The sequence below is a fragment of the Gavialis gangeticus genome, unplaced genomic scaffold, assembly GCF_001723915.1.
Source record: "Gavialis gangeticus isolate Ggan-Ray unplaced genomic scaffold, GavGan_comp1, whole genome shotgun sequence".
Classification (NCBI taxonomy): domain Eukaryota; kingdom Metazoa; phylum Chordata; order Crocodylia; family Gavialidae; genus Gavialis; species Gavialis gangeticus.
This window is the reverse complement of record NW_017728996.1, coordinates 8,548-32,610: the sequence shown is the minus strand read 5'-3', so window position 1 is coordinate 32,610 and position 24,063 is coordinate 8,548. Positions and strand designations below refer to the sequence as shown.

Below are 24,063 nucleotides of genomic sequence, written 5' to 3'. Positions count from 1 at the left end.
AGGTGTCAGTCTTGTCATCTGAAGCCCTGATCCCCCACAAGCTGCTCACCTCAGCCTGGAGCTCCCGCACCTGCTCCTCCAGGGCCCTAAGCCGGGCACAGGAGGGACAGGCAAGGGAACCACCTGACCCCTCCCCTACCACCAGCCGCTGGGTCCCCACCAGGCCACCCCCACAGGCAGGGGGGCAGGGGGCCACCGACCCCGCCATGAGCTCCGTCCAGGCGGAGGCCCCAGAGGAGCTGCGCGCCGTGTCTGTACCATGTCTGCGGAGCTGTGCGTCAACTTCCCTCGCCTGTTGGAGGCCCCTTGTGGACCACTGCTGTGCGAACGCCGGCGCGCCCTTACAGAGCTCACCTGTTTGTGCGCACTGTTCACGTGCACTGCCCGCGCACGGCCTGAGAGCTCGGCTCCCTGTCGGCTGAGCTAAATGAGATCCAGGTGGCTTCCCCTCCAGATCCGCCTCAGCTGCGCCGGCTCCCTCTGCCCTCTACCCCACTTACCTTGGGGGCATCAGCTGCCGCTGCCCCCTCTGCTGCCTCTGCTGCTGCCACCACCGGTGATGTAAGGGGGCACACGTGTGTGTGGGGACACGTGTGTGTCCGGCTCCCTCCTCACTCTGCTCCTGGCCTGGTATCTTGCATTGATCCCAGGCAACTGGAGAGGCTGATACAGGACGCTAGTGTAAAAAGAAAGGAAGAAAAAAAAAAAGCTTAATTTAATGAATACCAACTGTTATGGGTGTCAGTATGGTATCAATCAGTATGCTATCAATAAGATCTGTTCAAGCCAATTTGATTAATACCTGTCTTTTTGTACAAGTCTATTGATGAAGGTAAGAGCATCTTTTATATATTCTTATTTCTGTGAGTCTCTTGACCTAACACCATTTCACATTTTGAGTTAGAAACTAGTCTAGTCTAAAATTGATACAGCATGTATTAAATTGATTAAAAATTAACTAACTGTCAAGTCTCATATGGTATTGGTAATGGGTATTCTGGCTGGTCCCCTAAGCTTGGTTCCTGGCCATATACTTTTTAACATTTCTGTTAATGAGCTGGAATTAAAATAATTTTTAACAAAATTTTGAATGCTAGGGAGAGTGGCAAGTAGTGAAGAGGTCAGGTCACTGAGGCAGAGCCATCCGGCTTGCTTCAGTACAAATGATAAAGCCACATGTGAAGACTTACATCTAGGAAGAAATACAGGCCATACTGCTAGGTTAGGGTACTCTGACTTGGGAAGAAGTGACTCTGAAAAGGACCTGAGGTGCGGGGGGGAAGAACCTGAACTTCTTGCACATGTGCTATTGCTGCAGTGGTTGTGGATATATAAAAAGGAATATCAAGCAGAACTGGATCAAATGGTTGGATGTGGAGTGTTTCTGGTCTCAGGCTAAAAGTAAGCATGAGTCTGACAGCAAAAAAGCCTGACCTTGTAAGGATTGTGAAGGATTTTCCTTCATTGAATCAAGAGTAGGTGTATATCTAAAAGATATGAGGATCACAAGAAAGTAGGGCTGGAGGAGACTTCACAAAGTTATCTAATCCAGACCCTGCTCAAGGCAGGACCATCCCTGACTAAACCATCCCAGCCAAACATCTGTCCAACCTGATCTTGACAACTTCCAGGGATGGAGATTTCACAACTTCTCCAGGTGCCTGTTTCAGTGCTTGACCACCCTCATAGTCAGAAATTTCCTCTTCATCTCCAACCTAAACGTCCTCTGCTGCCACCTGTGCCCATTGCTTTCAGTTTTGTCCCTTGCGGCCACAGAGAAACGCCCATTTCTATCCTCTCCATGGGCGACTGGTGCCACCTTAGTCGGGGGGGGGGGACACATGCTCCCCCCCGCCCCCAGGTAAAACTTACCAACCAGTGAGCGGCTGTGGTGCTCCCAAAAGTGGCTGCAGCCTACATCTGGCGCTCACGCGGGGGGGGCACCTGCCCCTTCCCCCCATCACCTAAGCAGGGAGCGGAGCCAGTCACGGGGTGGACCCGACACTCTCAGGGGGTGCACATGCATCCCCTACGTGTTGCCACTGATTCTCTCTGTTATCATCCTTCAGCTATTTAAAGGCTGCTATCAAATCCCCCCTCAGATGCCTCTTCTCCAGACTAAATAATCCTGGTTTTTCCAGCCTTTCCTCATAAGTCATGCTTCCCAGGCCTCTAATCGTTTTTGTTGCTCTCCACTGGACTCTTTACAGTTGGTCCATAGGACCCTAGTGCTGACTAGAGTGGAATACTCCCTTCCCTTGGTTTTCAAGTGATGCTCTTGTTAGTGCGACCGAGTATGCCGTTGGCCTTTTTTGCCGTAGGAGCACACTCTCAGCTCGTTTTCAGTTTACGGGCCACCATAACTCCCTGGTCCTTTTCTGCAGGACTGGCATCCTGGCTCCAACCTGGCCCGGCTGTGGGGAGGGAGGGGGCGTGGCCCAGCCCCAGCCCGGCCCCATGGGAGAAAGGGGGTGTGGCCCAGTCCCATCCAGACCAGGGGGAGGGCCATGGCCTGCCCTCATCCAGCAGTGGGGGTGGAGGGAGGGGACATGACCTGGCCCCAACTTGCTGTGCAGGGTTTGAGCATTTGGCGGTGGGGAAGGGTGACTGTATTTGTTGCCACCTCTCCCCTGCCTCCAAATTTCTTGATCCGTGGGGAGATCTGCAGGCCCCGTTTGGCCTGTGGGCTGGAGGTTGAGCACCCCTGCTTTAGGCTGTTTGACTTCTTCCTTAGTGGGGGCCAACTGCGCTTGCCTTCTGGTAGGTGCCCCTATTTGTGAAGACTGAAATGAAAAATACTTCAGCCTCCTCTGCACTGTCTGTAACTAAACTGCCTTCTGCATTCTGTAAGGGACCTGTGGTTTCTATGAGCTTTCTCTTCCTCGTGACATGTAAAATCCCTTTTTATTGCCTTTTATAGGTCTCTTGCCAGTTGCATCTCAGATCATGCTGTAGCCTTCCTAATTTTCTTCCTGCATGCCTGTGCAATACTCTGCCATAGTTATATGACCAAGTTTTGACTTTTTACTAAGATTCTTTTTTGACTTTCAGTTCACTGAAGAGATTGTTGTCTAGCCAGGTTGGTGTCTGGTTGCACTTTCCATTCTTCTGTTGCACTGGGATAACAATATATGTTCAAGTTCAAACAGTAATTAATCCCGGCAAGTTCTATGGCAGCCAGCACGAGAGCTTTCGGTTCATAGGATCAACCCTACTTTTTTCCCCATGGGTCCTTTCAAACAAGCAACAGCAGAGATACTCCAACCCACTTCCATCTTCTCCTACTGGAGACTGCAAATATGCCTATCCCATCCCACCTGCAATGGTATGAAAGGCAGCTAATGGAGCCAACAGAATTGCTACCAGGCCTTTCATCTGTGGCAAGTTTAACTTTTCAGCTATGCTCGTGTGTGCATGCATACACAGTTTTAGGAATGTGCAACTAAAATGTGGCTACATATCATACGCTGAAAGTATCCAGGTTGCTGGTCCTCCAGGCTAATTTGGGGAAAAGACTTACGTACACACCTGCAAAATGAGTTTTGTCTGAATTCTGTCTCTCTCTGCAGCCTCCTGCAGTCACTGAGGCCTCTCATTTTTGCACAGTATGCAGCCCACTGAGTGAGTGCTCATCATATGAAGAAACCTTGCAACTTTCATTACTAGCAAAAAGCTGTTTCTATTAAAAATATTGTAATACTCAAGTGATGTCAGGTTGGGAAGGACTAGTGCGTGTGCTTTCTTCATTGATCAGCAACTGTCCTTGTGTTCCTTTGTTTCTAGGGATTTTAGCCATTGGGCTTATTAACGAAGCGCTAGATGAGGGAGACACCAAGAAGACCCTTCAGGCCTTACAGATCCCTGCAGCAAAACTGGAGGGTGTGACCCCAGAGGTGGCACAGCACTACCAGGACACGCTGCTACGAGCCAAGAGGGAGAAAGCCCAGGTGAGTACTGAGACGTGTCTGTACAAGCGTGTGCAGGCCAGCACAGTCCGTCATGCGATTGTTTCAGCAGCACTGCTAAGTGTGCACATGCCATAGGAGTATGGGGCATGGTTGTGTTTACAGGGGGAACCATCTACATTAGAGAAACAGCAGTTTACAGCCACAACCTGCATGTTTCTGAAAGCCTGTCAAGCTTGTCTCCCAACTATATAGTTGGTCCAATAAAGGACCACGTGCCTCCATAAACCAAGGAAGCCACTGGAGGGGACACGGGTGTATTAGATGATTGTTTGCGACTTTGGTCCTTGCTGAAGTTCAGTCTATACAGCAGTATAAACCACCCCCCTGCCCCACCAGTGGTCTGCTAGGCCATGCTGCAGCGGCCATTGGCTTCCACTGGGGAGCCAGCATTTCACATTTAGTATTCCATCGATTCTGTGCAAAATCGCAGAAACCATCATTTTTCGTGGTAGTCTCGAAAACAGCGAAATTGTGATTCGAGTAGTTCTCTCATGTATAAAAAGTGCAAGGTGGATTTGCTGTTTCTGAAATCCCGTATTTTCATGGGTCCTTAGAATAAGACCATGTGGGACTGTTATGAATGTCAAGTCTGACCTCTGGCATAACGCGAGCAGTAAAATTTTACCCAAGAGTTCCTGCATGTAGTCTGATAATCCTTGAGATGGCTGAACAAGAAAAGAGATCTGGTCTTGATTTAAATTCCTGCTACTGAGTGGATAGTTTAGCCCATCTCCCGGTGAACTATTCTGGAGGTAACTATTCTCAATATAAAATATGAATAGCAAATGAAAAGCTTGCTTTTTGAAATGTCCGGCTAGAGGATTTTGTTCTGTTTTTCCCTGCTAGATTGAAGAGTCTTCTAGTGTTAAATATTTTCTCCCTGTGGAGGTATATGTAGACCTGGATTAAATTTCCTCTTAGTTTATTTTTAATGAGCAGAATAGATTAAACTCCTTCAGTCTCGAGGTTTTCTCACCCAATAAATCATTCTTGTAGCCTCCTCTGGGGTACTTATTTCAACAAGATCATATGCAGAGGGAATGCAGCCTCCTTACTGCAACTTATTTCCCTGTTTACATACTTTTAAATATACATTTTCTCCAAGGAACTTTTAAAGAGCATTTGATTGCTTGACTTTATGGCTTGAAAGGGAAGCTGTGCCAGAATCAAGGTTGTCTGTACAGCTTGGGTTCAGCTACCTTGTGCATGTGTAACTTGATCACATAAGTCTTTTCACAGGACCCAGGCCTTGGTTAGTGCCCAGGCTTGATGGTGCTTAGGACATGAATCAGAGTTGTGTAATGAAGGTTGTGTGTAGAGTTTTAGGTTTGGAAGGCGCCTAAAGGTCGTCTAGTGGAGCCCCTGCATGCATGTGGAAGCGCCTCACCTAGTTTGTCCCTGCCCACTGCTTATCTGGGCTCTTCTGGGAAATGTCCAGTGAGGGCACTCCACCACTCCTACAAGCAGGGCTTTCTTCTGCCTCACGGCTCTGGCAGCAAGGAAGTTTTTCCTGAGATCTAATTCCACTTTGGTGCAGTTTGAAGCTATTGCTTCATGTCTTTCCCTCTGCAGCAAGGGAGAAAAGTTGTTCTTCCTCCTCTTTATGGGCCCCTTTCAGATGTTTGCAGATTGCTGTTATGTCCCTGCTTAATGACCTTTTGCAAGCTTAGACAACATTTCCTTGTACAGCTTGCCTTCTAACCCCTTTATGATTTTGATCACCCATCTCTGGACCCTCTCTAACATCCTCATGACCCCCTTAAAATGTGGGGCCCAGAACTGCAGGCAGAACCGTAGATGAAACCTAACTAATGCAAAGTGGAGCGATACTATATCCCCTCATGCATCTTGTACCCAATACTCCAGTTCTCCCATTGATGCCACCCAAAATTGCATTTGCTCTGTGTGCGACTGCATCATATTGCTGACTCATTTTGCGTGTCTCATTCAATGCGAGTCACCATTTGGCATTTGCGGTTTTGGTTATTCTTCCCTAATCATAGCATCTGGCATTGTCTGCATTGAACTTCATCCCATTGTCTCTAACCTAACTTTCCAGTGTATCAGGATCCTTCTGGAATATTTTCCTATCCACCAGGGTGTTTTCAGTCCTTCCCAATTTTGTGTCACCTGCAGATTTGCTCAGGAAACTATTCTGGCATCCAACTCATTAATAAATATGCTAAACAGCACCAGGCCTAGGACAGACCTCTGTGGGACCCCACCATACTGGTCTGCTTATAATGACCTTGCTTGAGGGTAGTGAGACAATTATCCGTCCACCTTGTAGTAATTTTATGTAGTCCACTTTCTCCAGTTTCCTTATGAGATAGTCATGTGGGCCTTTATCAATGCTCTTATTAAAGTCCAAGTACACTGTGTCCATTGCATTCCCTTTATCCCCACCCAGCTAGTTACTTGGTCAGAGGAGATCGGTTTGGTTTGGCATGATTTGTTCTTTACGGGTCCATGCTGATTGCTCGTGATCAGCCTTTCCTCCTCCAGATGCTTACTATTTGACTTTTTAATTTGCTTGTGTAACTTCCTGGGTAGTAAAGTCAGGCTGACCTGTCCGTCATTCCCTGAGTCCTCCTTTTTGCCTTTTTAGAGGGGTATTTTTTGGGCTTTTCACAGTCCTTCAGAGCTTTGTGTGTTTCTGTTGCATCTTAAGGAAAATGATAATTCTGCATGCAGTGTGGGGTTAGGTAGCTGCTAATAAACAATGCATGTGGCTATCCATCAACTGTTAAGGCTAAGGAGAAATACCAAATAGCTCCCTATGCAGCAAGCACCATCCACCTAAGTCCCAAATGACGAAATTGCATGTGATTGTGTAATTGAAGACTGTATTAGAGATCAGAGAAACGTAGGGCTGGAAGGGACCTTCATCGTGCCAAATCCCATGCCTGAGGCAGGATCACCCCTATCCAAACCATCTCAGTCAAATCCATTATCTAACTTATTAGCAAAACTACACAGTCAGCCCCAATACAACCCCAAGACATAACGCCCTATCTGACGCACACAAAGCAGGGGGGCCATAGCAGCCAACGTCCTGCTGCTGCAAAGGTTGTTAAAATATGCTCGAGATGTCCAAAGAAGAGGCATTGTTCCTGGCTATAGAGGCAGGCACTGCCTCCCCCTCCCCCCAGTCCGTACCAATTTGACCACAGGGTAAAATTCCTTCCTGACCTTAAAATTTGACTCCCTTGCAAGGGAGCCAGATTAATTCTGGCAGCTCCTGACTTTTGAGGGCCTAATTATGCAAACTTAATATTCTTTTGCTTTAGGTTTTTAATGTCAAACATAATTATGGATATATGTGTACTTTTCATCTATAATAAAGAGAACAAAAGTTCAGGGAACCAATAGTTCAGTACAGATTTTGTGAAGGAGAGATTAGGTAAAACATGCTAATAAAAGCTGCTTTCTGATAGCCTCTCTTCTCTCAATCACATATTTTTGTTGTCCCTTAACTCAGTGAGGGCCCTACCTTCTTGACAGGTGTGCTACAAATTAGTCCCCCCTGCGCCTCTGAGTATCCCTCTGGTCCCTTTCCCTTACCCAATCTTCTGCTCTGCTTTATGCTCCCTGCCTGATCTGATGTTCTGCTGCCTGCCCCACTTGGGTCACCCATGCAGCCATTAGCCACCTGTGTTTTATCTGATGCTTGTGTGGCTTATATTGTCAGAAGGAACCTGCTGTCCTTACTTGTCTGCAAAGACCCTGATGTGCTTTGAGCACCAGCTAAATAACCAGGTGGAGGTAGGAAGAGGAAGCAGGTGCCCTGTCTTCTGGCTGGGGAAGGGGGAGGCATAGTTCTGTGTTGCTGTGTGTGCCTGCCTCGGGCAATCCTTTCCTTCTCTCTTCTCCTTGGGAAGAGGATATTAGACGTAGCTGGTTTTGGTGACCTGAGGAAGAAATTTTCATTTTGCCCATCTCAGAGGCTGTCACCACCTCATTATCAGAGGTTGAATTGGGGTTGGCAGCGGTTCTACACACGTTTTACACTGCGACATGGAGATGACTGACTGTTGTGCAAATTGCTCTTTACCACAGAGTAACTTCCTTTGGAGAGGCCCTGAGAGGGTTAAAATGTCCCAGGAACCGATTGTGCTGAAGCATTTCCTTTTGCTGAGTCAGTGTGAAATAATGAGCTCTTTTTAGTGCAGGCTGGGAGCTTGTGCCAGGCTGGGCTGGTAACTGCAGTTGGGGTGAAATTGCCTTTTTTAGGCATATGCTCAGCTTCAGGGCTCCTCCCAGCTGCATTTGAAGTAATTTTAGAGATTGAGATATCAGTCCGCGATGACGTATAGCAGGAAAGTGGTGAATGTCTTCAACTAGCCACGATGCCCTGGCCAGTAATGACTGTACTTGAGACTGAGTAGAAATGTGGTCACGACACTTATGAGCTGGTGGGCTGCAGCGTATGCGTGGCATTTACTTCCAGGCGACAAATAAGTATGGGAGTGTGTAGGAGAGGAGTAAAAAGCAAGCTCTGTTCTCAGAGGAGAGCTGAAGCCATCGGTTCCTTCAGTGCATGTGCCCAAAGCCCCCTGGCGCTGCATTAGGGGGATGGGGGGCTTTCCCTGAAGTCATGCTGATAGTCTGAATTGATTCTCAGGAGAGGCTGAAATTTGAAGCTTATTTTCCTTTGGTTGCTTTTTACCAAAAGGACTAGAAAAGCCCTCCTCTTCCTTCACCTGGACGGCACCTCCTGTTTTCCTGAGACACGCTGGCCTCTCAGCTGAATCTGCCCTTGGCAGATAGGTTGTTGTCTAGATGAAATGCACAAGTGTCTAGATTACTAAGCGTGGCCAGGTTTAAAGCTGTAGAATAAAACTCTGCTAAAAGGGAAAATTTGGAAGGTGTGTAAAGAAGTGTTCCTTGTGAAACTGCCCTGAGACTCCCCTCCTACCCAACCCCTTCCCAGAAGGGACTTTTTAATTCTGGGTGGATGTGGGGCTCTTCATACTGAGGTTGTGCCTTTCCTTTACTCTGTTTGCTGCACCAGCAAGGGCTTTTGGAGGAGGTGGAAGTGTTGGCTCTAATGTTGTAGTTTTTTTGTTTTTAAAAGCTAGCAACAGGAAGCAAATTATGGATGGGGAGGGGCTGCTTGGCAGCTGCTGGGTCATTGTTCCTTGTGAAGGTGCTTTGGGCCCTTTGTTAAACGGTAGGCCCCTCTCAGCCTCCTGCGCATAAACACAGCTGACTAGTTTTGTTCAAAGCCTAGCCAGAATGGGCATGGCATGGTAAATACCCCATATGTGCCAGCCTGTTAAAACAGGGTTCCCATGCATAGCAGAAACTATGTTTAACTGCACTTCCAGCCAAAGATAGTCTGACACTTTGGCCTCCCGGTATGGACATGGTCAAACTTATTTGAACTTTGTTCACCCTTTGGTTGTAAAGTCACAATTCATTTTCATGGTAAAATGGGAAGAAATGTTCTATGGGAAGAACAGCATCAAGGCTTTCAACTAGAAGGTGCCGATTCAGTGGGTCAGTGCTCATGGCTGTGGTCTGTGCTTATCCGAGCCTGCAGGTTTCTATTTGGAGGTGAGCCTGAGCTGTGGTTGTAGCAGCCTCTGCTGGTCACAGATGCACGAGAAATGTTAATTCTTGTGCTTCAGTGAAATGCAGAATATGTAAAGAAGAATGTGTCTTTTTCCCCTCTGTGCATTAAACGAAATACATGGATACTTGCCAACTGGACAGCTAACTTCACTAATCATAGTCCCTTAGATGCATAGCTGGAGACATTGTTTGTTCATTATTCCATTTTTGCTTCAGGACACTCGGGATGAGACAGCTGTGCTTTGGCTGGATGAAATTCAGGATGGGATTCATCGGGCCAACAAGGACACGGAGGAGGCACAGAAATGTAAGTCGTGCATTAATGTTTCAATTAATCTTCATCAAAGAATAATGGAATCACAGAGAAGTGGGGCTGTAAGGAATTTCCAGAGGTCATCTAGGCCAACCCCAGTTTGAGGCAAAAGTAGCCATGTCCTAACCATCCTATATGATCCATAATCTAAACTCTACATGAGATTACCCGTAGCCCTGACACAACACAGAATTAACACCCTAACCTGCCCCTGGTAATGAAGGAGAACTACGGCAGCCAATGTCCTGCTTCTATGAAATTTTGTCAGTATATGCTCAAGAGATCCAGGAAGAGGGACATGCCCCCCTCACTACAGAGGAAGGCAAACGTGCCCAGTCCGTACCAATCTGACCATGGGGTAAAATTCCTTTCTGACCCCCAGTGTGGCAGTCTGCCTGACCCTGAGCGGAAGGCCAAGACCATCTAGCCAGCAATCTCTGGCTTTGGTCCCAGGAGGAGCATTGGCACACTCCAGTCAACATCCCCAGCTTTGACTTAAGCCTTCCTCAGGCATTGCGTGTTGGCTAAAAAATACCCTGACACATGTAGCAGAAAGGCAGGGGGTGGGGGTTAGTCCTTACACTACATAAAGAACGGATGGAGTTCAGCATTGATAAATGTAAAGTGCTCCATCTGGGGACGAACAATCCCCATCATGCTTACAGGCTCGATGGTGCCAAACTGACTAGCACCATGACTGAAAGCGGTCAGGGGGTAATAATAGACCACAGTATGAGCATGATCCAGCAGTGGGATGCTGTAGCGAGCAGGGCAAACAATACGCTGGCAGGCATCAACCGATGCATCTCAAGCAAAACTAAGGAAGTGATTTTTCTGCTGTACTCAGCATTGGTGAGGCCACAGCTGGAGTACTGCATCCAGTTCTGAGTGCTGCACTTCAACAAGGACTCAGAAAAGCTTCAGAGTCCAGAGAAGGGCCACCCATATGATTAGAGGCTTGCACGGCAAGTCATATGAGGAAAGGCTGAGGGACCTGGGAGTCTTCAGCCTGAAAAAGAAGGCTGAGAGGGGACTTGGTAGCAACTTACTGCTATATCAGGGGAATATGTCAAGGGCTTGGTGAACAAGTGTTCACCAGGGCTCCTTTGGGGAAAACCAGGAGTAATGGCCGTAAACTCCTGGAAGACCTTTTCAGGCTCAACTTCAGGAAAAACTTCTTCATGGTCAGGGTGTCCAGACTGTGTAATAAACTCTCTCCAGAGGTGTTGCATCGCCTACCCTGGAAATCTGCAAGAGGAGACTGGACGGTTATGTTGCTGGGGGTCACCTCACCCCAGCTGTCTTTCCTGCTTAGTGCAGGGGGCTGCACCTGATGGTTTTCCAAGGTTCCTTCCAGCCCCTGATAATCTATGAAACAAGGCTGTTAGTGTCGGGGTAGCAGTAGAGGTCCTTGGAAGAGTGCTGGACATGAAGTCGGTAGACTTAGGACAACAGTTATAGTGAGGATGGCCCTTCAGTTACTAACCAATTACTTAATATGTTCCCTTTTTCCTCATTGTTCTCTGTCACCTTCTGGTTATATTCCAACACCCAGTCTTGTATCCATATCCACTGTAGCACATTGGATATCTAGATCTCTTCCCTGAGGTTGCAGCTAATTCATTATTGTCTGCATTATTAGTGACTGTGAGCTGATCACCTTTACTATCCATTGCAAAGCTGGCAAGTCAGTCAGCAATGCAGAAGTCCTTGGCTTCAGGAAAGCTGACTTTGACAAGCTCAGGAGGCTCATTGTCGAGGCCCTAAGGGACCACGACTCCACAGGAAGAAGAGTCCAAGAGGAGTGGTTGCTCCTCAAGGGAGCGATCCTGACAGCGCAAGGGATGGCCATCCCATCTCGGAGGACAGGTAGCAGAAGGGCACAGCAACCTCCTTGGCTCAGCAGGGAACTCAAGGACTTCCTATGCCTCAAGAGAGAAACTTATAAAGGGTGGAAGTTTGGAGGTACCACCCAGGAGGAGTACTCGGCTCTGATCCATACCTGCAAGGAGTGGATCAGGAAAGCCAAGGCTGCAGCCGAGCTCCATGTGGCCACACGTATCAAGGATAACAAAAAGTCCTTTTTCAGATATGTAGGGAGCCAGAAAAGACGCAAGGGTAACATTGGACCCCTGCTGAACCAAACGGGACAGCTGATAACAACACTCAGGAAAAGGCCATCTTCTCAATGGGTGCTTCGTGTCAGTCTTTCATCAGTCCAATGGGACTGCCCTGCTTAGCAAGATGCGGGACAGCCAGGAGGAGGGTGTATTTATACCCAGGCTTGGTGTTGATCTAGTAAAGGATCACCTTGAGAGGCTGGACACCTTCAAGTTAGCTGGTCCTGACAGATTACACCCTAGAGTACTCAAGGAGCTGGCAGATGACATAGCCCAATAATTGGCAAAAATATTCAAAAATTCGTGGCACTCAGGTGAAGTACCTGAAGACTGGAAGAACGGCAGTGTGGTACCCATCTTCGAGAAAGGGCAGAAAGTTGATCCTGGGAATTACAGGCCAGTCAGCTTGACCTCAATTCCCGGTAAGACTCTGGAGAAAATGATCGAGGAGACTCTTCTGGATAAGCTGGCTGAGGGTAGCATCCTGAGGGACAGCCAGCACGGGTCTGTGGCGGGTAGGTCTTGCCTGACCAATCTCATCTCCTTCTATGACCAGGTGACATGTCACGTGGACAAGGGAGAAGAGATTGATGTCATATATCTGGACTTTAAAAAGCTTTTTATCTGTTGTCCCACGACCTCCTCATGGAAAAGATGGCCAACTGTGGCCTCGGCTACACCACAGTCTGGCTGGGAAACTGGCTCCAAGAGAGTAGCGGTCGATGGTAGTGAATCATGGTGCTCCGTGACCAGTGGCGTCCCCCAAGGCTCTGTCCTTGGACCGGTTCTTTTTAACATCTTTATCAATGATGTGGACATTGGTGTCAGAAGCGCACTGGCTACGTTCGCCAATGACACTAAACTTTGGGGCACAGCGTCCACACCGGAGGACAGGCTGGTGATCCAGGCTGACCTGGATAAAATTAATAAGTGGGTGGATACAAACCTGGCTATGTTTAATACCGATAAATGTAAGGCACTCCACCTCGGGTGGGGTGGGGGGGTGGAAACCTGCAGCATGCTTATAGGCTCAGCAGTGTTACACTTGCTGGCACCACATCTGAAAGAGACTTGGGGGTCATGATTGACCACAAGATGAACATGAGCCACCAATACAGTGTCACAGCTGGTAAAAGAAACCAACCTCTGGCTTGCATCCATGGATGCTTCTCAAGTAAATCCCAGGATGTCATCCTCCCACTGTACTTGGCCTTGGTGAGGCCGCAGCTGGAGTACTGCATCCAGTTCTGGGCTCCACAATTTGAGAAGGATGTGGAGAGGCTTGAGAGAGTCCAGAGGAGAGACACACACATGATCAGAGGACAGGAGAACAGGCCTTATGAAGAGAGGCCGAAAGCCATGAGACTTCAGTCTGGAAAAGTGCAGGCTCAGGGGGACCTGGTGGCCACCTATAAGTACATCGGGTGTGCATCAGGATCTGGGAGAATGTCTGTTCACCAGAGCGCCCCAAGGAAAAACAAGGACCAGTGGTCATAAACTCCTCCGAGACCATTTTAGGTTGGACATAAGGAAAAACTTCTTTACTGTCCAAGCCCCTAAGACCTGGAGTAGACTGCTCCAGAGATGGTGCAGGCACCTACTCTGGACTCATTCAAGAAACGCTTGGATGCTTATCTTGCTGGGATCCTTTGACTCCGCTGGCTTCCTGCCCCTGGAGCAGGAGGCTGGACTTGATGATCTCTGAGGTCCTTTCCAGCCCTGAAGTCTATGAATCTGTATACAGGCGTGCTTAAAATCAAAAGTTTGTCTTCCTATGCACATAACCTTGTATTTACTTAGAATCATAGAAAGTGAGGGTTGGAAGGGACTTTAGGAGTTTGCATCTAGACCAGCCCCAACTACATCATCCATAGTTTCATAGAAGTAGGGTCGGAAGGGACCTGAGCAGATCATCTAGTCCGGCCCCCTGCCCTGGGCAGGAATGAATATAGTACTCCTATGATCCCTACTAAGTTTAAGCTCAAATCACCCCAGCTAAGTAATTATCCAGCCTCCTTTTAAAGACCCGCAAGGTAGGAGGCAGCACCACTTCCCTTGGATGCTGGTTCCAGATCCTGGCTGCCCTGACTGTGAAGTAGCACCTCCTGATGTCTAGCCTGAACCTAATCTCAATTTACTTATGGCCGTTGTTCCTTGTTACTCCAGGAGGTGCTCGGGGGAACAGGGTCTCACCCATTCCCCGCTGGTCCCCCCGGTAAGTTTATATACGGCCACTAGATCCCCCTCAGCCTTCTTTTGTGGAGGCTGAACAGGTTCAGGTCCCATAGCCTCTCCTTGTAGGGTCTGCTCTGCTGCCCCCGATCATGCGAGTGGCCTCCTGTGGACCCTCTCCATGTTGTCCACATCCCTCTTGAAGTGTGGCACTCAGAACTGGATGCAGTACTCCAGCTGTGGCCTGACCTGTGCCGCATAGAGGGGGAGGATCACCTCCCTGGACCTGCTCGAGATGCATCTGTGGATGCACGACAAGGTGCAGTTGGCCTTCCTGACCGCGTCCCCACACTGCCGGCCCATGTTCATTTTGGAATCGATAATGACTCCAAGATCCTTTTCTGCCTCCGTGCTTTCAAGAAAGGAGTTCCCCGGGCTATAGGCATGCTGGTGGTTCTTACTGCCCAACTGCAGTACTCTGCACTTGTCAGTGTTGAATCCCATCCTATTCACATTTGTCCACCCCGTACCCTGTCCAGGTCCAGCTGTATCCTGTCCCTCCCTTCTAGCATGCCCACCTCGCCCCAAATCTTAGTATCGTCAGTGAATTTGAACAGGGTGCTTTTCACCCCCTCGTCCAAATCACCGATAAAGAAATTGAACAGTACGAGCCCGAGGACTGAGCCCTGGAGGACTCCACTGTCCACATCCCTCCAGGTCCAAAATGACCCGTCCACCACCACTCTCTGAGTGCAGCCCCCAACCAGTTGGTGACCCATATGACTGTGCAGGCATCAATGCCACAGTCACCTAGCTTTTTAATGAGAATGGGGTGGGAGACAGTGTCAAAGGTCGTTCTGAAGTCCAGAAAGACTACGTCCACCGCGACACCTGTGTCTAATGATTTTGTGACCTGATCGTAGAAGGCAATCAGGTTGGTCTGACAGGACCTGACTTTAATAAACCCATGCTGTCAAGGCTTTATTTACCCAAGTCAAAGCTTTGTCTACCCAGGTCTTAAAAATCTCCAAGGATGGAGAGTCCACACCCTCTTTGGGAGCCTGTTTCAGAGCTTTACTACCCTCCTAGTGAGAGAGTTCTTCTTAATATCCAACCTCAACTTCACTTGCTGCAACTAGGGCTCATTGCTCCGTGTCCTGTCATCTGCCCCCACTGACAACAGCCCAGCTCCGTCCTCTTTGCAGCCTCCCGGCAGGAAGTTGAAAGCTGCTATTCAGTCCCCCTCGGTCTTCTCTTCTCCAGACTCAGTAAGCCCAGTTCCCTTAGCCTCTCCTCACAAGTCATGTCCCCCAGCCCCTGAACCGTTTTCATTGCCCACCACTGGACTGTCTTCAATATGTCCACACCTTTTTTGTAGTGGGGCGCCCAAAACGGGACACAGGACTCCAGATACGGCCTCACCGGTGCAGAATAGAGGGAAAGAATCACTCTCCTAATAATGCAGCCCAGGATGCTGTTAGCCTTTCTTGCAACAAGGGCACACTGCTGGCTCCTGTTCAGCTTCTTGTCCACCGCCCAGATTCTTTTCTGCAGATCTGCTGCCCAGCCAGTCAGCCCCCATCCTGTACCAGTGAAATTTCCATCCTAAGTGCAGGACTTTGCACTTGTCTTTAATGAACCTCATGAGATTTCTTTTGGCCCAATCCTCCAATTTGTCTAGGTCACTCTGAATCCTAGCCCTACCATTCAGCATATCTACTACACCCCACTGCAAACTTGCTGAGGGTGCAATTCATCCCATCTCTCAGGTCATTGTTGAAGATACTGAACAGGACAGGCCCCAGGACCGACCCCTGGGGCACTCCACTTGATCCCAGCTGACAAGTAGACAGTGAGTCATTGATAACTACCATCTGAGGTTGAGGATCCAGCTAGTTTTCTATCCACCTTACAGTCCATTCATCCAACCTTGTACTTCCTTAGCTTGCTTGCAAGAATGTTCTGGGAGACCATATCAAAAGCCTTGCTGAAGTCAAAATATACTTACTTACAGTAAATTCATTCTGCCAGTCTTTTACCTAATTGTTGAGTTTTATTAGATGCTTTGGGAATTCCTAAGTTAAATTGTTTCATATGTTAATGGTCTTCACCTTTGTCATTTCTCCACAGCTTTCAGATTGCTTCAAAAATACCTTGAATGCTAAACCTTGCACTATTTGCTGGGGCACCTCCCTGTTTACCTCCTTTCAGCCTCTGGAAATGTTGGTAGATTCCTGCTCTTGGCTTTCTGTCTCTTAATTCTTTTTTGTTGTTGTTCTTAGTAGGATTTTTCTTCTCACTTTGCGTTTTTAAATTTTCTTATTGGTCGTTTGTAGCAAATGATGTGAAAAAGCCTTTTGAAGTTCTGCTTGCCAGTTTTCCTTCATTTGCCACGTTAGCTTTCTGAGGCAAGTGGGAGTTCTGTTAATTTAGGGATTATTAAATTATCAAGATCTTTCAATTGCCTATTATTTCTCTGGATTCTTTTCAGTCTTTCATTCTTGACAGTGTTTGCCATGCAGACTGGTCAGCCTTCCTTGTACTGAAATCCAAGACACAGTACTGGAGCCTTTTATCTTCTGTGTGTTCTTGGGCCCCCATTCCCCACCCATTGTAGGTTACCTTTTTCTCAGTGCTCTTTCTGTCTGTAATCTGGTTAAAAAATATTTATTAGAAATTAAAGAAACAGAGGAAGTATAATTATGTTTTCATTATAATGGTATTGAACATTTTCAGAGATGGTCGATGAGCCACTTGGGTCCTTTCTTCAGACACGGGAACCTGAAAGTTCAGTGTTCCCTGCCAGTGGCTCTGGAGCACTGGGAAGAGTGTATTTCCCTACCGTGGTGCCACAGCATCATTTGTGCTTCTGCGGTTCAGGGTGTTTGGTGCAGTAGATGTGGACCTCCCAGTTCCCTAGTCTCAAAAGTGACCTTGGACTTGCATTGCGTGCATTTCCTTGCTCCGTTTCCATTTTGTCTTTTAAATGTTGCACAGAAGCAAGAGCTTTAAAAAATTTATGTATCCAGTGTGAATGTTCAGAACAAGGAGTTTAATGTGCATTTCCTAAATCCTTTTAGTAGATGGTGATGGATTTCCCTTTTAAACCAATATTCTTTGGCCAAGGTCGTCTTCTGCAAATTCTGTATGCAAAAAGCTCTAGGACTTTATCTAGAGCGCAGTTCATCTCGTCTTTTGTTCCCGTTAGTACCATGGGAACAAAATAGGTTGCTCTACCCGTTAGAACTGTCTAAACAGCTGCTTTGCCAAGGTAGCAGCTTGAAGGTAATAACAAGGAATATTCAGTCTAAGGGAAGCCGGTGCTTCTGCACCCAACTTGCAGTCTGTTTCTTTCCAGCAGATTGTAGACTAGCTACAAGAAATCCTTTGCATACTACTTCGCATAATTAAGAAACAGTTTAACCAGATTAAAAAAGGGATTGGACAAATTCTTGGAGGAAAGGTGCATCGGTAGCTATCGAGTGCAGGAGTTAAGGGCATGGCCTTTGAATTAGAACTTCCTAGACCTTAAATCCTGGAGATTGCAAGTGGGAGAGGAACTGTGGAAAAAAACCCCTAGTTTTACCCTGTTCACTCTCCCTTTCAGTATCTGCTCTTTGCCCCTGTGTGACACAGGAGAGTGGGCAAGAGGGACCTACAGTCTGACCCAGAAAATGATTCTTGTGTTCTTAAATTGGCTTTGTTTGGGCAAGGATTGAGTCATGTGATGCTTGCCCATAACCTAAATGTTAACCCAACACACTCAGTTTTGTCTTGCAATTGCAGTTTCAGTGTAACTATCCATGGACCATGGCTTCTCTTAGTGAACTGAGAATCACATAGATAAACTGAACAGAGTGGAATGAAAGTAAAATATCTGTGAACAGTCATGCTCCTGTAAGATACTCTGTTACTACAGATGTGACCCCAAAGTCCATCATCCTCCACCCCTGAATATGCAGTCACAGTTGCTTTTCCTCACCGTGTGGCCCAGTGTTTGGTGTCGAACGCTGAATCCCTGCATGCAGGTAACTCGTTTTTCTGTGTGTTACGGAAGTTTCTTTAGGAATTCTGGCCATTAATGAAGCAGTGGACCGTGGTGATGTTAGCCAAACCCTCAGTGCCCTGCGCTCACCTGATGTCGGGCTTTATGGAGTCACTCCAGAGTGTGCTGAGACGTACCAGCGAGAGTTGGCAGAAGCGAAGAAGAAGAAAATGGCAGCAGGTGAATTATGGGACTTGCGTGACTGAATCCTAAATGGAAAACTAGCTGAGAGACAACAGATGAAATGACATGATGGAATGGAGAGCAGGGGCCAGAGAACTAAGTCTGTCTGAAATGGTGTATTCGATGTAGGGAAGCATTTATGTCATTTGGGTGGAAGCATTGTATGCAAGACGTGGGATATATAATATAGGGGTGGGCAGTTATTTGGGCCTGAGGGCCACATAGGGAGCTGTGATGAGCTGTTGCAGTGCCGGGGCTGGGGGCCAGGTGTCGAGCCAAGCCCTGATCCCTGCCTGCATCCCTGCCCGGTGTGGGGGTGTGAGGAGGGCATGTGCATATGTATGTGTGGGCGGGGGGCTGCCTGGGTGCTAAGTGCCAGAAGCCAGCCAGGGGGGTGGGGGGGTGTGGGGCACGTGCATCAGAACTTGCTCCCACATGGCGTTGAGCCCTGCCTGCTCCTGCCTGGGGCAGCCCCTGCCATGCCTGACCCCAGGCAGCGTGCAGCTTCTGGTGGGGCTGTTCCTGGTGCAGCAGCAGCCAGCTGGGTGCTGCCCTGCTTCCCTTACCTCCAGCAGCGGCTCCTCCTGCCCCTGCCACGCTGCTCTGATCAGGGAGGGGGAGCTTCAGCTGAGCAGCTCCTGCTCCAGCTGCCTTCCACCCACTCTGCCCTCCTGCAGGTGGCTGCTCATTGCACAGGTCCAGTGGAGCGGGTGGAAGGTAGCTGGGAGCTAGAGCCAGAAGCTGAAGCAGGACCTGCCCCTCCCCAACATGCACACGCACACACACCTCTCTGCATGTGGGGTAGGAGGAGGAGCCACAGCTGCAGGCTAGGGAAGCAGAACAGCACCCCACTGGCTGCAGCTGCACTGGGAACAGCTCTGCTGGAAGCTGCTTGCGTGCTGGTTGGGGCCTGGGCCAGCGGGCGCAGGCTGGAGCGTGGCATGGGCTGCCCCAACAGGAGTGTGCGGGGCTTGGCCCCTGGCAGAGCTCTGCAGGGACAGCTGTGGGCTGTCCAGTCAGTTGGCCAGCCAGATCTGGCCTCAGGGCCATATTTTGCCCACCCCTGTGCTAGTATCATTCTGCTTAGCATTTATTGGGCCATAGATGGAGTACCAAGCCCAGTCCGGGAACCGCCATTTTAAGAAGAATGTAGAAAAACTTTTGAGAATTCAGGAGCAAGCAGCAAAGGTGATAAAGGGGTTGAAAAGCAAGCTGTATAAAGTTAGGCTGAAGGAACTTGGTATGTTTTAGTTGGGAGAAAAGTGATTGGGGCAGGATTGTGTATGTGGAAGGGGCAGGGGGGGTATTGAGATGCTGTAATAAAGCCTTGTTCTCCCATGGCAGAGGGGGTAGGATGCATGTAAGTTGATTAGTTGACCCCTCTTCACTTCTAGTACATATTAAGTTAGGTGGCAGTCATAGGAGTTCAGTGAAATCTCAAGGGAACATTATCTTTTGTTCATCTATTTGCAGGGAATAGACATTTACATATTTAAATTGTTGTTATGACTTTCTAGTTAATGTTGTCTGTTTGCTGGAAGGCTGTCTCTCTCCTTGAGCCTTACACTTCTGTTTCTTTTAGGGGACAATGCTAGTGAGTGGGTGAAGCATTGGGTGAGAGGCGGCTACCATTATTACCATAACCTGCGAAGCAGAGATGGAGCATGGGATGAACCTTCAGGATTTGTACACAACAGCACACAGCTCTCCCGAGAGGAGATACAGGTAGGAGGATAAAATGTTCCCTTTTTCGAAAAATAAGGTCCCTCAGGGTGCGGACAAGTGTACGTTTGTAGTGGCTTCAGAAGAGGAGGGGAGGCTGCTTCTGTAGGGTACAGCAGCTGTTGTACTGTAACTGTTGCATTTCTGTGATGCTGTAGGGACACCGATGAGCTAAATTGCCCCAACATTGACTCTGGATGGAGCATTTACTGCTCGGACCAAACAGCAGCTGTGGCAGTGCATGAGCCCACAGCAGCACTAACAGCTCTCCCATCCCTTTGAAGCCACTACCTGGGTACCTTTGTCCATGCTCCTGGCTGCCCACATGGGCAGTTCTCCCTCACAGTGCTGGAACAGTTCATGCTAAAGTCAAAACGGACTGGCTGTAGCTGGCTGTGAGATGATGCTCATCTAAAAATAACCCAAACCCGATGCTCTGCTTGTTGTCGCCTCACTCTGTTCTGGTTTCCCTTTTGTAATTTGTACTATGGCTTCCTCCTGCCCCACCGGATCCAGAGCACCATCTCTGGGGTTACTGCTGCTTACAACCGAGAGCAGCTCTGGCTGGCCAATGAGAGTCTGATCACCAAGCTGCAGGCTTGTTGTCGTGGATACCTTGTTCGGCAGGAATTTAACTCAAGATTGAGTTTCTTGAAGAAGCAAGTCCCCGCAATCACTTGCATCCAGGTAATGAAAGTCCCACATCTCTGCATGACTTCTTTTGCATCCCTTCTACATGTGCTGGGATATTGACTATTACTTCTTGCTTGTTAGTTAGAAGTGAGCTAATGCCTAAATATGTTCCTCATCCAAACAGTACCTGCATTTCAAACAGTAAAATTGTACCTTTCACAGTAAATGATAATTGAACTCCTCTGACCCTCTGCCTCATCCAACCCCCAGTGTCTGCAGCAAAATATCTGCCTCAAGGTTAATGAAAATGAGCAGTTTCTCTTTCAAGTAGCTTCACACCCTCTTCCACAGGCCCCTTCAGGTGGAAACACCTTTCCTAACTGTGCCTGCTCAGTCACTTTCCTGTCTTCCTTCTAGAAGCCCATCTCTATCTACCATGAGACCCATAATAAAGTCCCTAATGATGGCAAATCATGTAGCCTCAGTATTTAACAAGGGGTCAGAGGTGACCTTGGGGAAAGCTGAGCCACTCAGCAGAGGTGGGAATTGTAGATGCACCTTTTCTACCATCCTACAATGTAACCACTTTCTTTGATCTCAGTCTCAGTGGCGTGGCTACAAGCAGCGGAAGGCATACCAAGATCGCTTGGGGTATTTGCAAGCGCACAAGGACCAAGTAGTGAAGGTACGGCTTTCTGGGAAGCGTCTGCTGCTAAAGATATTGTAATTAGTGATGGAAAATAGCTTTTGGTCATAACCCTTCCTAGAGGCCAGGCCAGAGTTATTTTCTTCCATGGGTTATGTTTTGTTTCTAGTTCTTTGTTTAGTCACCTCTTAAGTCGCTGTAAAACTTCTTCCTCTTTCAATCTTATGGACTGTCTGGAAGTCTGTCCTAGTGTTTATCTTGAATTCTTGTCTAAATTTAATCCTGCTGTTCCTATTATACTCCCCCCAACCCTTGCTTACTGTCCTAAATATCTGCATCACTGATTCTCAGCCAGGGTGCTGTGGCACCCTGGGGTGCCTTGGGATTCTTTCCAGGATGCTATGGGATGCTACACAGTGTTGTTAGCAGTTAGATGTGCAAACATGATTCACAAGATTAAACCCAAAGTTTTCAAACAGGAACTCACAAGTCAGAAACATTCTGACCTGTTGTGGTCTTTCTGAGTTCTTTGCAACAGAAGACTTCTTCTGTTACTTTTCTGTAGTAAAAAACCCCAAACAACTGAAAATTAAAAGCTGACATTTTCTGAGGCGTGTCTTAAGTCTAATGAAGTTGAGAGCCACTGGTTCTTGGAATCCAGGCACTTCTGGGTTTGTAGAAAGTTGGATTTGTCTCCCTTCATCGCCGTCTGTAATCTAAGGCCTGTCTATGCCACCTGGAACAGCCGTTCCCAAACACTTGTAGACACGCTCTGTGGAATCCCTCTGCAGCTGCTCTTAAGACCTGTCTCCAAAGCCTTAGTCGTGGCTGTTGGGTCTGACTGTGGAGCAGCCTCATCAAGTTTTGAGTGTCCAGGTGGAAGCAGGCTGTGCCACCACCCTGTTTGTAGACAAGCCCTTCACCAAAATGATTGTTTTTTCTCGACTTTTTCATAAGTCAGTCCTTTCTGTCCTTTTGATAATTCGTACCGTGTTCCTCTAAACTCCTGGTGATTATTGTTCAGTATCTTTGTGGTAGTGAAATTCCTACAAGAGCCTGTTGTGGAGTAAAGACTGTCTCTGACTGTTTTCTTTCCCATAGATTCAGTCAATGACCAGGATGTATCAAGCCAGAAAGCGGTACAGGAATCGGTTGCAGTATTTCAAAGACCATGTAAGATCCTTTCTCTGCTATACTAGTTAAATACAAATTTTCTGTATTTTTACAATGAACGAATTGATGTGCGATTTTTTTTTTTTTTCTCGTTCTAGATAAATGATGTGATAAAAATCCAGGCCTTCATCCGCGCAAATAAAGCACGAGATGACTACAAAACTCTCAGTAAGTATTGCCATGGGAATACACCTGTGGCAGCACAGTATTCTTAGCACACTGCTAATGTGCTTGGTTGCATCATGGACAGTTTGGAATAATGGTAGTGTGCGAAGTACATGAGGCTGAGGGAAATCTTGGTTCTACATATCACAGTTGCTACTGGAAGGTAGGATTCAGACTTTTTAATTAGTCTGAACACCCCACGTTAGCCCAGATAAATATTGGTTTGACTGTTCTTATTTCTTGTCACATTTTGATAAAAAATAAGGTACTGCAAATGCTGTTGCATTTATTGCATGGTCCTGAGTTTGCCAGGTGCTAGATAGATGCTTTCTGTGCTGTTATGATCTTGCCATTTTTCCTGATGTTCCATCATATCCTTAGTCAATGCTGAAAACCCACCTATGGTGGTGCTTCGAAAATTTGTTCACTTACTGGATCAGAGTGATCAGGATTTCCAAGAGGAGCTTGACCTTATGAAGCTGCGTGAGGAGGTTGTGACCCTGATCCGCTCCAATCAACAACTAGAAAATGATCTCAATCTCATGGACATCAAAATTGGGCTCCTTGTGAAAAACAAAATCACTTTGCAGGTATGAAGCCAGGGGAAAGCAAAGTACAGGCTTGAGCACATAGAGTAGCCAGTGCTGAGAAGAAAACCACAGACCTAAGTAACTATGCCAAGTAACTAAATCCTTGGGTGATGGTGTCACCATGAACGTAGTCTTTCTAGACTTTAAGAAGGACTTTGACACTGTCTCTCACCCCGTCCTCATCAATAAATTAAGCAACTGTGGCATTGATGCCTACACAGTTGGGTGAGTAAAAAATTGGCTGATGGGGCGCACCCAGAGAGTAGCGGCAGACGGATCGTACTCAGCCTGGCTAGATGTGAACAGTGGGGTCCCTCAGGGGTCGGTCCTCGGGCCTGCACTGTTTAACATCTTCATCAGCAACTTGGACGAGGGGGTGGAAAGCAGCTGTCTAAGTCTGCTAAAGACACTAAGATGTGGGGCAAGGTGGACACACTTGAAGGGAAAGAGAGGCTGCAACTAGATTTAGACAAACTACAAAAGTGGGCAGATGAGAATAGGATGGGGTTCAACATAGACAAATGCAGGGTGCTGCACCTTGGGAGAAGGAATCCACAGCATACATACGGGCTGGGGACTTTCCTTCTTGAAAACACAGAGGCAGGACGGGATCTTGGAATCATTATTGACTCCAAATGAACATGAGCTGCCAATGCCAGACCGCAGCCAGCAAGGCCAGCCATAGAATCACAGAAGTGGGGTTGAAGGGACCTTGTAGATCTTCAAGTCTGACCCTCTGCCTGGGCAGGAGAAAAA

At 47.7% G+C, this 24,063-nt stretch overlaps 1 protein-coding gene across 1 annotated transcript in view; it reads left to right on the top strand.

The window, feature by feature from the left end:
* IQGAP1 (IQ motif containing GTPase activating protein 1) overlaps positions 1-24,063 on the top strand; it is a 279,633-nt gene that overhangs the window by 247,296 nt on the left and 8,274 nt on the right. Inside the window, exons 17-25 of the mRNA XM_019503860.1 lie at positions 3,784-3,947; positions 9,762-9,852; positions 18,208-18,375; positions 19,961-20,103; positions 20,617-20,787; positions 21,335-21,418; positions 22,481-22,552; positions 22,651-22,720; positions 23,099-23,307. Coding sequence (XP_019359405.1) covers positions 3,784-3,947; positions 9,762-9,852; positions 18,208-18,375; positions 19,961-20,103; positions 20,617-20,787; positions 21,335-21,418; positions 22,481-22,552; positions 22,651-22,720; positions 23,099-23,307 — 1,172 coding nt within the window. The remainder of the gene's footprint in view (positions 1-3,783; positions 3,948-9,761; positions 9,853-18,207; positions 18,376-19,960; positions 20,104-20,616; positions 20,788-21,334; positions 21,419-22,480; positions 22,553-22,650; positions 22,721-23,098; positions 23,308-24,063) is intronic.